The sequence below is a fragment of the Pavona decussata genome, unplaced genomic scaffold (genome assembly GCF_977016875.1).
Source record: "Pavona decussata unplaced genomic scaffold, jaPavDecu1.1 SCAFFOLD_161, whole genome shotgun sequence".
Lineage (NCBI taxonomy): Eukaryota > Metazoa > Cnidaria > Anthozoa > Scleractinia > Agariciidae > Pavona > Pavona decussata.
In genome coordinates, this window is record NW_028145572.1 from 4,143,835 (window position 1) to 4,155,887 (window position 12,053).

Here is a 12,053-nt window from a genome sequence, read left to right on the forward strand (position 1 = left end):
CCTTTGATCTTCCTAGATGTTTTGCTCTTCGTGCAACATAGTAGTTGATCACCTTCGGAAGTTTGTGGTTGACAAGCACATTGAAGCTGAGTCACACAAGCGGAACGCGGAAAAAAATGCGGGTGGGAAGCAACAAACGGTGACTTGACCAAGTTAGCAATATCTGATTTTCAATCATTTGAAATGAGGCAACAAATGATTTATTTCAGCTGTTTCTTCATTTCTCCGTGCTCTAATTGCTTCTTGAACAGCAAAAAATGGATTGTGCTCCTCTTAGACCAAATAAAACAAGGTTAAATTAGCTTAAATGAAATCGCATAATTTGCCGCATAATAGAGCTTTCTTGCCGCATAATGAGACTTAAAAGTGCCGCATAATTTCCAAATTTTTTCCGCACCCTATCAGAAGCTCTGTTTAATGAATTTTCTTGAGACGTCTAATAAAATTAGTGAGTTCACGTGTACAGAAGTCAAGTTTACAATAAAAGTATTCCTACCATGTGTCTTGCGGCACTGCCATTGACACCACTGTTGGCTACAGTTGTGTTGTTGTTGTTGTTGCCAAAGGATTGTTTCACTGAATTTTTGATATTTTGCCTTGAAGAGTGTGACCCCAGAAGCACAAATGGCTGACATCCTGATGAGCTGCCCACAAAACAACATCATTTATCAAAAGGTTTCAACTTTTGAACATTATTAAAAAAAAAAAAAACGAACTAAAAAACATTGGTGACCATGGTTACTTTGAATTCTTTACTATCTAATTAAAATTTATAAAATTTATCATGTGATGAAATACAACCCAACTTAAACTGGGAAATATCTAATAACATTCCCTTTGAGTGCCACCCCTCATTTTCAGAACTATAGTGCCTGAAAAACAGAAAGCTTTAAAAGAGTGTTACCTAGTGTTAGGTACGCGGGATGCCGTGAGGGCAGGCCATGTCTAAAATTGGGCTCGATATCTTTTTTTCTCATGGTAGCTTCAAATCTGCACATTAATTTATTCATTAAACTCTGCCCTCTCCTAGTAGAGATGTATTGTTCTGATTGTCTTCAACAAAAGCGGCTAAAATGAAAATCCATTATTGGCGCGTATATCATGAGGGAGGGGACCCCCTCATCCCTACCTGTGTGACGTCAAATCATCATTTGATTTATTCAATAAACCTGGATTAAATTCTGCTCTTCCCTAGAGGGGATGTTTTTGTCGACTATTGTGGAGGCCACATTGTTTACATGTTTTAGACTCAACTATGTCGTTTTCAAAATAAAATTTACACCATTTTGAAGCGGTAAATTGAAGGAATAACTTCTACGAAACACTCGACAGTTAAAACGGTGGAAATTGGAGAGTTCCTGGCGAAGGAAATCATGCTTTGTTTGACAGTTGTAGAACCACAATGAGAGGAGAAGAGGTCATTGATAAGCTAAAACACACATCACATCACTTTGTCGAATTGATGCTTAAACGTTACTGGAAATCCACTTCCCAAAAAGATTCAAGGTTTGATTGTCAATTTTTACTAAAAGTTTTCATTTAGGAAAGCTTTTTGCCTGTTTTCTTTCTGTTTTGTTTTTGGTGAAACGAGAACAATTTGTAATCTTACACTTTTATTGAAATTACATGACCAGAATAGATGTGAGTCAGGCCGTGTTATCGTAATGGAATTCCGGTACAACGATAAGTAGCGTAACACAAGGGACACCATATAATGCTATCTTTGTGACTCAAACTATTTCATTAGCTTGGATAGTTTTCTAAATCTACGAAACATACAATGGGAATAAATGAGGCCACATTAAGCATCCCGCAAAAATGCCATTAGGGGCATCTTGTTATGTTTGCAACAGTACCTCTTAGTGGTGCCTCTGTCTGCAATGTGTCCATGGGTAAAGTAACTCACAATGGGCTAAAATGAAAAAAAATCTTAGTGATATCAAATAACAGATGGGATTATACTGATTTACTTTAATCACTATTGTAAATATTCTAACAAATACCCACTCTCAAATGGGTATCTCTGAAAACAAGATATGAAAAATATAACAAGACATTTATTACATGTTTTACTTGACCAACAAAGGTTTGAAGACTACAAACTCTTCAAGAATAAATGCAATAGACAATGATCTGGACAATGATGCATGTCACAATTATTTTGAAATTGATGCTTGTATCTGATGACCACTTTCCCCTTCCCTAAAGGACAAAAGATTTAATCAAACCCAACATGTTAATTTTGAGTTGAAGGTCTGACAAGCTAATTAGCTGGCAAATGTGTTTTCACAGCGAACACTTCTATAATATTTTTTTTTAAATAAATCTGAGAACAGGAGAACACCTAAGAGGATATGCACCTCACTTAAACTCCTCTCTGTCTCTTTAAGAAAGTCACTTGACCTGCAGTAGAAAGCAAGAAGGATTGTTACTACTCAAGCAACAAAGGAATGTTAATTTTCATGGCAACTAGCTAGGTAAGATGTGAGAGGTGTATTATTAAGTGAGTGAGACAGCCATACTCAGAAAAACATAATCCAAGTGCTCCTATCAGGATTCGAACCTAAGACCGGAGACAGGAGACTCATGGAAGCTGAGGCCATTAAACTACGGTTCATTTCATAAACATCCTGCATACACATGAAAACAGTGATTAGGTGTCATTCACTCAAAGTGAAGTCTGAAATATAATTTTCAATGGAAAATTATGTAAATGGCAGGTGTGCATGAGTTTGTCCACACATAAGCTTTTTATAACAAATGGAAAATATTCTTGAAAGGTACAACATTCAAAATTCTCAAAATGAATTTACATACACAAATATACCACATTACTTCTTGCTATTATTTCTCATAGTTCCTGGCAGCTTGTCCTTTCCCTATTTTGACCCAGGATTTTCAAATGGTTTGCAGTAAAACTTCTTACAATGTTCATAAACACAACAGAATGCATTACCATCTAGCACTTACCTTTCTGTATCCACATTTGTCAGAACAGATTTGCAGTGGCGCTCAAATAATGGAAGTGTCTAGAAACAATAACAAAGAATGATCTCACCACGTTCATTACTGGTAAAGATGCTATTTTGGCAAAAAAAGCTTAACTAGACTCATTGGTTGGCTGATTGGTTAGTTGTTTTTTGTCAGTCAGCTGTTTTTAAGTTGATAACAATGAAGCCTGATAAGTAATACTATACATCTTTCTAATGAATAAATTAATGATATCATAATTATTGCATTTCTCGTTCCACAAATTTCTCAGATCTACATGTAGGCAATGAACACACCAGTAGCACAAAGACCAATCAAGGCAACTATAAAACAATCTTATATTTGCACTTGTTTTGGTGCTTATCCACACTCTAAAATGCTTCAAACATCACCTAAAAGTAAATGTCACTGCTTGATTGATTCATAAATATTCAATGCATACACATCACATTCTAGAATTCAAATCCCAGTAGTACATGGGATGTTTGTCCCATGAACCTAGTTGAATGCCCTTTTCTGCCACGAGTCTCCTGTAGCTCAGTGGTAAAGCATCCGAACTAGTAATCGGAAGGTCTTACATTTGAGACTCTTGAAAGGAGTACTCGGATTTCCATTTTTCCCAGTATGCAGGCCTGTGTCACTGACTGGATACTACTTCATTCTCATACGTTCTAGTTTGTTGTATAGTGTGTTCAGTTACCTCATTGATGAGCATCTCCACAGTCACGGGATCTAACAAACCATAGATTTTGTTCAAATGTGGAGTCACATCAATAACCTTTAAGTAAAACATAAAAAAAAAATGATTTATCATGAGAAAACACAAGATGGCAATTATAAAAAGTAAAATTGAGTCCCTTACAGGAAAACCTGAGCCCACCACTTGTTTGGTATGATGTGTGTGAACCTGGGGCATGAATGTTCATGTTCATACAGTTTAGTGATCCAACAAGAGTGCGGAAGGTCATGTTTTTAACTTCCGTTGTAGATCTGCATGCTCATGATAAAATAAAAAACAGTATACCACAATAATAATAACTTTATTCAATTTATTTAAACATTTGCAATTGAGCCACACCTGAAGCTTACAAGCTCAAATGTTAGAAAAAAGTTTTCAAAAAAGTCACACGTTGAGAAGTTTAATGGGAGATGATTGTTATTGAAGCTTTGACATAATATGAAGTGTGTCCACCTACTAATAAGTGGTGATTGTTGACAGAAAAGGAACTGGATGTTTTCATGTGAGAATATTAAACAACTGTAATAAGCTGCAACACCTAAAAACTTTTACTAAGTAAAAACGTGTAGTTTTTATCATACTTATGATCATGCTCACTAAGCTCAACATTTAGCCTTTTCTTCTTTAGTATGAAAAAATATATTCCACATGCCATGGTTTACAAAAATAGAATAATTTTTCTGCTTAGCTTGGTTGTTCAAGCCTGTTGGACTTAATTAGTGGAGTTTGATTAGCCACTTTTAAGGAGAAGCCAGGCTTCTTAGAGGTGCACCCATTTTCAAAGAGGAAAATTGATGTGTGGCAAATAAATTATTGTTTCATTCTTCTTACCTTATGCTTCATAGTGAAAAATCCACCACTACAGAAAAAAAAATCTATTAAGAATTAATTTTAAAAAGAAAGACCAACCTTACCTAATGAATCGTAAAAATGATTCACCAAATCTAGTAATAATGAAGGAAGGACTTGTAACAAAAAATCTAAGAAAAGCACTGTCTGGTAATCCTTTCAATTTCTTGTGAATCACAGATAACCTCATGCAGTCTACACTATATGAAATCCATAACCACTGTAATTAACCACACCAACAAGTAAACTACCTAATAAACAAAAGCAGAAATCAACATGAAGACTGCATTTCCTTCTCCAGAAACTAGAAAAGACAAGTAAGGGATTGTGTCATCATCTGGGTATACAGATGGACAATTGTGCCAACTAAGACGCAATTTTCAGCACTTCCTTGGGGTAGTGAAGCTCTTGCTGAACAGCTTTCATCTAAAAGAGTATTTCCTGTGCAACTGACTGCCAAGAAATGCACTTTTCCATTGGCGCAATTTCCATCCTTCTACCCAAACAATCCCATAACCCTTGACTCACACCAGTCTACTTACCCACGGCTATCATTAAACTTTTGCAAAGCCAGCTCCACAAGAAACATAGCTGGTCTTTATGCTTGATAACTAATAATTGTTTTGTTGCTTTTAAACTTTGAGACTAGCTGGGGCTATCTTCGATCACTTCAGTTGACAGCCACATGTACAACAGCAAGCTGCTGCATACTACATGTGACAATTAACAGCCCTGATAATCATCATAATTTTATTGTTAGGTACTTCAATACCTTCCAAAACCTTCCAAGGCAAATGCTTGAATCAGAGGCCATTTCTCCAAAACAAATGGATCAAAGGGAGGTAGCTTGTCACCAGGGCTTGCATCTGCAGACAGAATAATCAAAACAGGTAATAGAAGTACTCTTGCAGCAATTACTTCAAATGTTGATCACACAGCATACAGACAACTTGTAACCTTTTACGTGAATCAAATACTAAACAGATTGCATCAAGGTACCTTCAGAACCTAAACTGTCTCATACTTCAACAGAACTGAAGATGGTTTAGTTTTCACATCACCTGTTAGAGATGACAATTTTGGGTAACTGTTTCCCAGTGATTGACAGGTATGTATTATACTTGAGAGAAACTGATTCAGGTTTTGCAGCTTAAAGTGAACAACGTTACAAGCAAGGCAGCCATTCATGTATCTGCAACTCAAACTCCTGATCATACTTCACCAAACAATACTGTCCTCTATGAATGACTAAAAATCCTTGTTACAGCTGTAACATATCATCAGGAGGTCAAAGAAAGTAACAAGTGGTGGAGGCACGTAAAATAAAACAGCCTACATGAATAATGCTTACCTCCATATGGTATACCAAGACGATCACATCCATTCACCATAGATATGAAACTAATGATCTTGAATTCTTCCGCCTTGTCCTCATCATCTTCATACTTGAAATTAAGCACATAACAAAAAAAGAATTACAAATCATTCATAAACCTGCCCTAGCAAATGTTCTGCACTGCTCTCCAGCTACAATCAAATCTAGCTCCCATAGCTAGGTAACTATGGGATTCAGTTTGCAATCTCAGTGTCCATTAATTATTGCTTGGGAAGGTGCATGTACAAGATGCTCCACCAGTCAACGCTGAATTTTCTGCCACTATAAAATTTATTAATCAGAAGGTACCATACCATGCTGCTGAACTTAAAGGCCCACATTCACCTAAGATGTATTGCGCGCCGAGGAACAGTTTTCATATATGAAAACCCCCACTTTTATTTAAGCAGAAGTCGAGTGAGAAAGCAATAAGCGATCACGAATATTGTTTCCCTTCAGCCGAGTCGTAGAGGAAACCAACATGAACCACTTGAGTTCGGACAGCCAATAAGATCATGCGTTTGGACAATACAGCATTTCAAAACAAAAACAAACGACCGCAATGACTCTTGGGTAACGGTGGGCCTTTAAAGTATTTCACACTTGTCTATTGACAGCAGTTTGAGTTTCATGCTCAGTTAAGGATGGTGCCTATACTTTTTTTACTGTGCATAGGTTCTGCGCATCTCAAGATATTCAGGTTTCCTATTGGTGGTGCCTACTAATACTGGGATGTTTTCGTGTGGTTTTAAACCATGTGGAGAAAGCAGCACTTAGGAAGTTCTCTTGGTATTTAAAAAGAAAAGTGGGGATAACCATGCATTTTCCAGAGATAATAAAGCTTCAATTTGATAAAAAATGCCATACATTCCATTGTATGTTAGCACTTTTTAGAATATTTATTGGTCCTTAATTATCTCTAAAAAATGCATGCAGATTATCCCCAATTTTCTTTTTGGATTCCAATAGCCCGTGCAAAGATCTACATTTCCCACACTGTACATAAACTGCACAAAAATACCTCTGTATTAGTAGGTACCATCCTTAAAGTTTGCTAAAGTTACGTATCAAGGCTAGGAGGCTAATGGATATGGCCAGAAATTAACCCAATTTCTGAGGCAACTAAGAGTGTTGCTATTTTTCCCACCCCATGTGTGGGATGCCAGTCCTTAACATGGTTACCCCCAGCAGTTTCTTGCCAGTACCTATTTGTACACCTGGATAGAAAGAAAACGTTGAAAAAAGTGTCTAGTCTAAGGAAACAATAACAACACTCCAATCATCAAAACAAAAGTCCAACAGGACAACCACTAAACCATACACTTTCAAATTGATGATAACTGTCTACTAAAAGACACTTTGTATTTAACAGGTTGCAGTGCACCAGGGTTATCGCTAAGCGCCGGCTGGGAAAGAGGTCATCGCCGGCTGAATTTTGGGTGGCAAACACTCGGTCAAAAGGGCAATGAACAGTTCTTTAGTTACCCACAAGCAATTGTTCGATTTAGAATAATATATTTTAAGTGAAAAGGTTGAATAAACTCCTGACTACCTTGAGTATCGATGCCATAAAGTAATTGAAATAAAGTCTTGTTTTGAGGACTTGTTTACCGTGTCCTCATTCCATTTTCTGCGTCCTCCATCTTGTCAACACGAAGCTTGGTAGCCCCTACATTCAAGGCATTGCGAAAGATTGGCAACGAGTTTGTTACCAGGTATTTGTGTCAGATCGGAGAAAGAAGAAGTCTTTCTCTGTAGCATGACAGAGAAAAAAAACATGAAGGAACTTCTTCGTAATGTTTTAATACAGCTTTTAATCGGTTAAATTTTATTCCTTAGAACATGTTTATGCTTATGAATAGCAAGAAGAACTGGGCAAACGGAGGAACAACTGAACAAACCAGAAACGTAAACGGTCCGCCCAGTGTGAAAACAGAATTTAACAAACAGATAACTCATTCTCAAATTCCATCTAAATAGACAGGCAAACAGATAAAATTATGCTCATGTTTTAAACTGGGAGAATTTATCCATCTAATACAGATACATTGTAAACTTTAGTATTATTATGTAAGACATTGAGCAGCATCATACAATACCTCTTCTTTATTCAAGCAGTGGATTTGTAGATTTCTCCAATGTGCAATGTAGCGAAGCAGATGAGGATAGATAAGAGGATTGCAATACACATGGACACTTTCTGCTTTCACAACAACAACTACATCTGGCAAGAACAAGAAACAAAATCACAAATGAATGTTGAAGTCTTGCGTATACTTTATAAAGTTTTAATACTTTTAAAGAAGGTTACAAACCAAGGCAACTTAAATAGGCCTCCATCTAAGCAATCTGTCATCAACTGTTAGACCCAATATTAACAGTAAATTCTCCTCATTCTTCCCCATACATCTCTTCTGATACTAGCTGGGAGATGAATTGTAGCAACCTTATCCCTTTCTCATGTGACCAATTAAGGACGGTGCCTACTTTTGTCACAGCACATACGTTCTGCGCATCTCGAGATAGTCGGGTTTCCTATGAGTGGTGCCTACTAATACAGGGATATTTTTGCGCGCTTTAAAACTATGCAGAGAAAGCAGCACTTAGCAAGTGATTTTGGTATCCAAAAAGAAAAGTGGGGGTAACCATACATTTTTCAGAAATACTAAAGCTTCAATTTGGAAAAAAGCGCAATACATTGCTTTGTATTTTACTGTTTTTTTTAATTATTGTCGCTTAATTATCTCTAAAAACAGCTTGGTTACCCCCAATTTTCTTTTTGGATTTCAATAGCTGCTACTAAGATCTGCTTTTACTACATAGTGATAAACTGCACAAAAATTCTTCGCTATTAGTAGGCACCGTCCTTAATATTACATACACTATCAAATACACAGTCATGCCACTTCAGGAACAACATTATCAGAAATGAGTACTCCTTCAACATAACCAGTAACTGTTTGTTGTGTCTCGGTATTAAAGTCTGAAAGTATGTACCTTCAAGATCCTCCTCTGTAAGTCTACTGCCACTGTAATGATACAATCAGAAAATGCATGTCACATTAGAATCCAGGACACCTTAAAACTCTACATTGAAAGTGAAACAATTTAACATTTTTTATCCCACGTTTTATTGCTATTTCATCTTACCTCACATCAGCTGGTGTAAGCTCACAATAGCCAAATAGTAAGTAATTAAGAAGCTGTTTTGTCCCACCATTGTACCTAAAATAATACCACCATGTCATCAGAAATCAACAAATTTGACCTAAGTAAGGTTACTGCAGGGTTTTCCTTAATTTTTGTGGTGCATGCAGGAGGGTTCTTAATGATGAATAGCTGGGCATCGCTCATCAATAAATTACATTTTGTCTCCTTTAAACTGACTTTAAATCTCTCCAAAGGAAGGTACAGGGTAAATGGGTGCCAGTACCTGGGTCCTGGCTTCTAATAAAACCCCCATTACTGTCAACGATCACTCGTCAAATTTGTCAAAATTTGGATTTTTCCCTCTAGTCTTGAAAGGAAAACTTTAAAAACATTAAAAGAATACAAGATCACAAAATAGACTGCTTTGGGGGCACAGTTAATAAATAGTTAGTGAACTGTTTGTTATAAGGGCAACTTTCAGCCAGTGTTATATTATATCACAATGTTTAGTTTAACACCAATCGTCAATTGATTTGATTCCCAACAATGACTTTTAGCACAAACAGGTGTTCAAGAAGAAAGTTAATGTAGTGTGAGCATGCAGACAATAAGCCATTTCCGAGTTGCTATGAACCTCACTATGAAAGTGGTGCTAAGTGCAAAACTTTTCATATGAAAATTACTTTTGTTTGCATATGAATGAAAACTAATTTTCAATTAACAAAAACTTTGCACTTAGCCTTGCTTTCATAAGGAGGTTCAAAGCAACTCGGAAATGGTCTGTTTGTAGCTCAATTTTTACACCAACAAAATATTCATCTGAAAGTTTAATCCCTTCAAAACCTTGAATATACAAAAGGCTTTTGAGGCCAGCAGCCCATACAACACATCAAAATTTGACATGGTATTGTTTGTGGTAAAAAAAAAACATGATTTCTACAGGACGCTGTATTAACATCAAAGATAACACATATGGAAACTCACTATAAGTTGGTCACATATTGAATAAACTTAACTTACAATAATTTTTGTGTTTTAACATTTAGAGAACTTTTCTTACCTGCTGTCAACACCTGTGAAAGAAAACAAACTAAAATAAATTGAACATTTATGACAAGTAAAAACATAATCTAATTAATTCAGACTTTAAAGATAAAATTAATGCAAAGAATGATCAAACTGCCCATTTTTATATAAGATAAAAAAAAACAGAGGGTATTATATTTAAGGAGAAAATGTTGGGTTTTGTTTTTTGTTTTTTAATGTAACCTCTTTATTTAAAAATAAAAATTGGTTTAAGTGGCTAAAAACAGCTCGGCAAAGTTATGTTGAAACCCAGTCGATTACATGATATCTGACCCTTAATGAAATGCCTGGAATCAAACTTTGGCCATTTGAAAAACAAGGTTTAGAGTACATGACAGAAACTGTGAAGCAAGCAGCTGTTGCAGTTAAATTCTTTATAGAATGGCTATAACTTTCAGAGCATTAAGTGGGTGGTAAACTGGTGATTTGCTTGAGGTTGGCAGTGAATTTCACAGGTCACTTATTCCTATTGACAACTTAGTGAACTGTTCTTAATAAAAAAAAGAAGCATGTTGCAGAAAAAGCAAAACCGCATCTGTATGTCCTTAATCCGAAAAAACTGCACATCTACATGTACAGTGTTACCATCAACCTACCGTGTAGCACAAAAATAGTGCGGGAGTTTTATTTTGCCAATTGGCGATTTTTTGTGCTTTGTGGGAACAAATTTTTGCGGTTCTCTGTTCAAGCAGCAGTATTAATTGGAAGAAACCTTAATGTTTTCAACTTTTATAGTACAGTATCTTGAGTCCCAGTTCACTCTACTTACATATTAGAGACATGTCACGGTAAAACCTTACTGCAACAAAACACTGTTTCATCAATACGGTTTGATAATACAGACTAGATAAAGACTAATAACAAAATTTTACTATAAAAGAATATAATAATTATTATAACAATCTTTCTAATTAATCACAAGTAAAATAAAGGTTGTTGTTGTTGTTGCCATAATTGTATCTAAGCGCTGGTTGTTTTTTCCAATTGAAAATCATGTTAATGTTCTTCTTTAAGTCCAATGTATATCGCCCCAGTGGTACAAGTCTATTAAAAGCAGAGTTTTTAATTTGACTGAGGGGAGTTAATTTTTGCGGCATTTTATTTTGCAGTATTTTTTTTCTGTGGGAACTAATTTTTGCGGATCGAGGTCAATCCGCAAACATTAGAACCAGCAAAATTTTCATGCTACACGGTACAAAAAATATTAAGCAACATTTCATACATTTAGCAGTAAGATATAGTTTTCAATGAAACGGTAATCTTACCTAGGATACAAAGAACACCATCTACTTTGGTCAACGAATTTTCACTGCCCTTAATCAACTCTTGCACTCTCCTTAGTCTGGTGCAACTAAAATTTAAAAGAAAATAACAGACTGATGTAACACTATAATTCTCTATTTTGGGGCTAAAGCATGTAATTCTTAATTAGCAACCAATCTGCGGAGTCCAAACTCAACAAACAGTCACAAATTAAAGGTTTTTTTGTTTTTGTTTTTTTTCAACTTTTGTACACTTGGTTTTCTTGCTGATGAACATGACGCTTTCCATTAGACCCTTAACCCTAATAACTAAGTGGCCTCACCTCTAGAAATGAGGTTACTAGATGAATTTCTTGGATACTAAACAGTCACAAATTACTTTGTCACCAAGTATCTTTAGCAGATGCACCTTATCATAGTAAATTAAATTATCACAATCAACCCATCCACTACCAGCCAAATTATTTCAGAAAAAAAAAAACATTTTTGAGCAGCAAATGTCATTTTCTGTTCATCACTTACAGTGTACATGCAAGCAAATTACAGCATTTCTCTCAATCTTATGACAAAAATAGCAACCAGAACAGCTTTTCAATTTACC

General features: G+C 35.8%; 1 protein-coding gene across 2 annotated transcripts in view; it reads right to left on the reverse strand.

The window, feature by feature from the left end:
- The window catches only part of LOC146464910 (dynein axonemal assembly factor 9-like), a 39,845-nt gene that overhangs the window by 16,831 nt on the left and 10,961 nt on the right, over window positions 1-12,053 (reverse strand). For both annotated transcript variants that reach the window (XM_085129191.1, XM_085129190.1), the window contains exons 2-14: window positions 11,456-11,541; window positions 10,165-10,177; window positions 9,105-9,179; window positions 8,952-8,983; window positions 8,054-8,178; window positions 5,931-6,024; window positions 5,352-5,445; window positions 4,562-4,589; window positions 3,692-3,769; window positions 2,971-3,029; window positions 2,361-2,403; window positions 1,857-1,912; window positions 497-644 (exon numbers count right to left, since the gene is read on the reverse strand). In XM_085129191.1, the coding sequence (XP_084985317.1) occupies window positions 497-644; window positions 1,857-1,912; window positions 2,361-2,403; window positions 2,971-3,029; window positions 3,692-3,769; window positions 4,562-4,589; window positions 5,352-5,445; window positions 5,931-6,024; window positions 8,054-8,178; window positions 8,952-8,983; window positions 9,105-9,179; window positions 10,165-10,177; window positions 11,456-11,541 (931 nt within the window). The remainder of the gene's footprint in view (window positions 1-496; window positions 645-1,856; window positions 1,913-2,360; window positions 2,404-2,970; window positions 3,030-3,691; window positions 3,770-4,561; window positions 4,590-5,351; window positions 5,446-5,930; window positions 6,025-8,053; window positions 8,179-8,951; window positions 8,984-9,104; window positions 9,180-10,164; window positions 10,178-11,455; window positions 11,542-12,053) is intronic.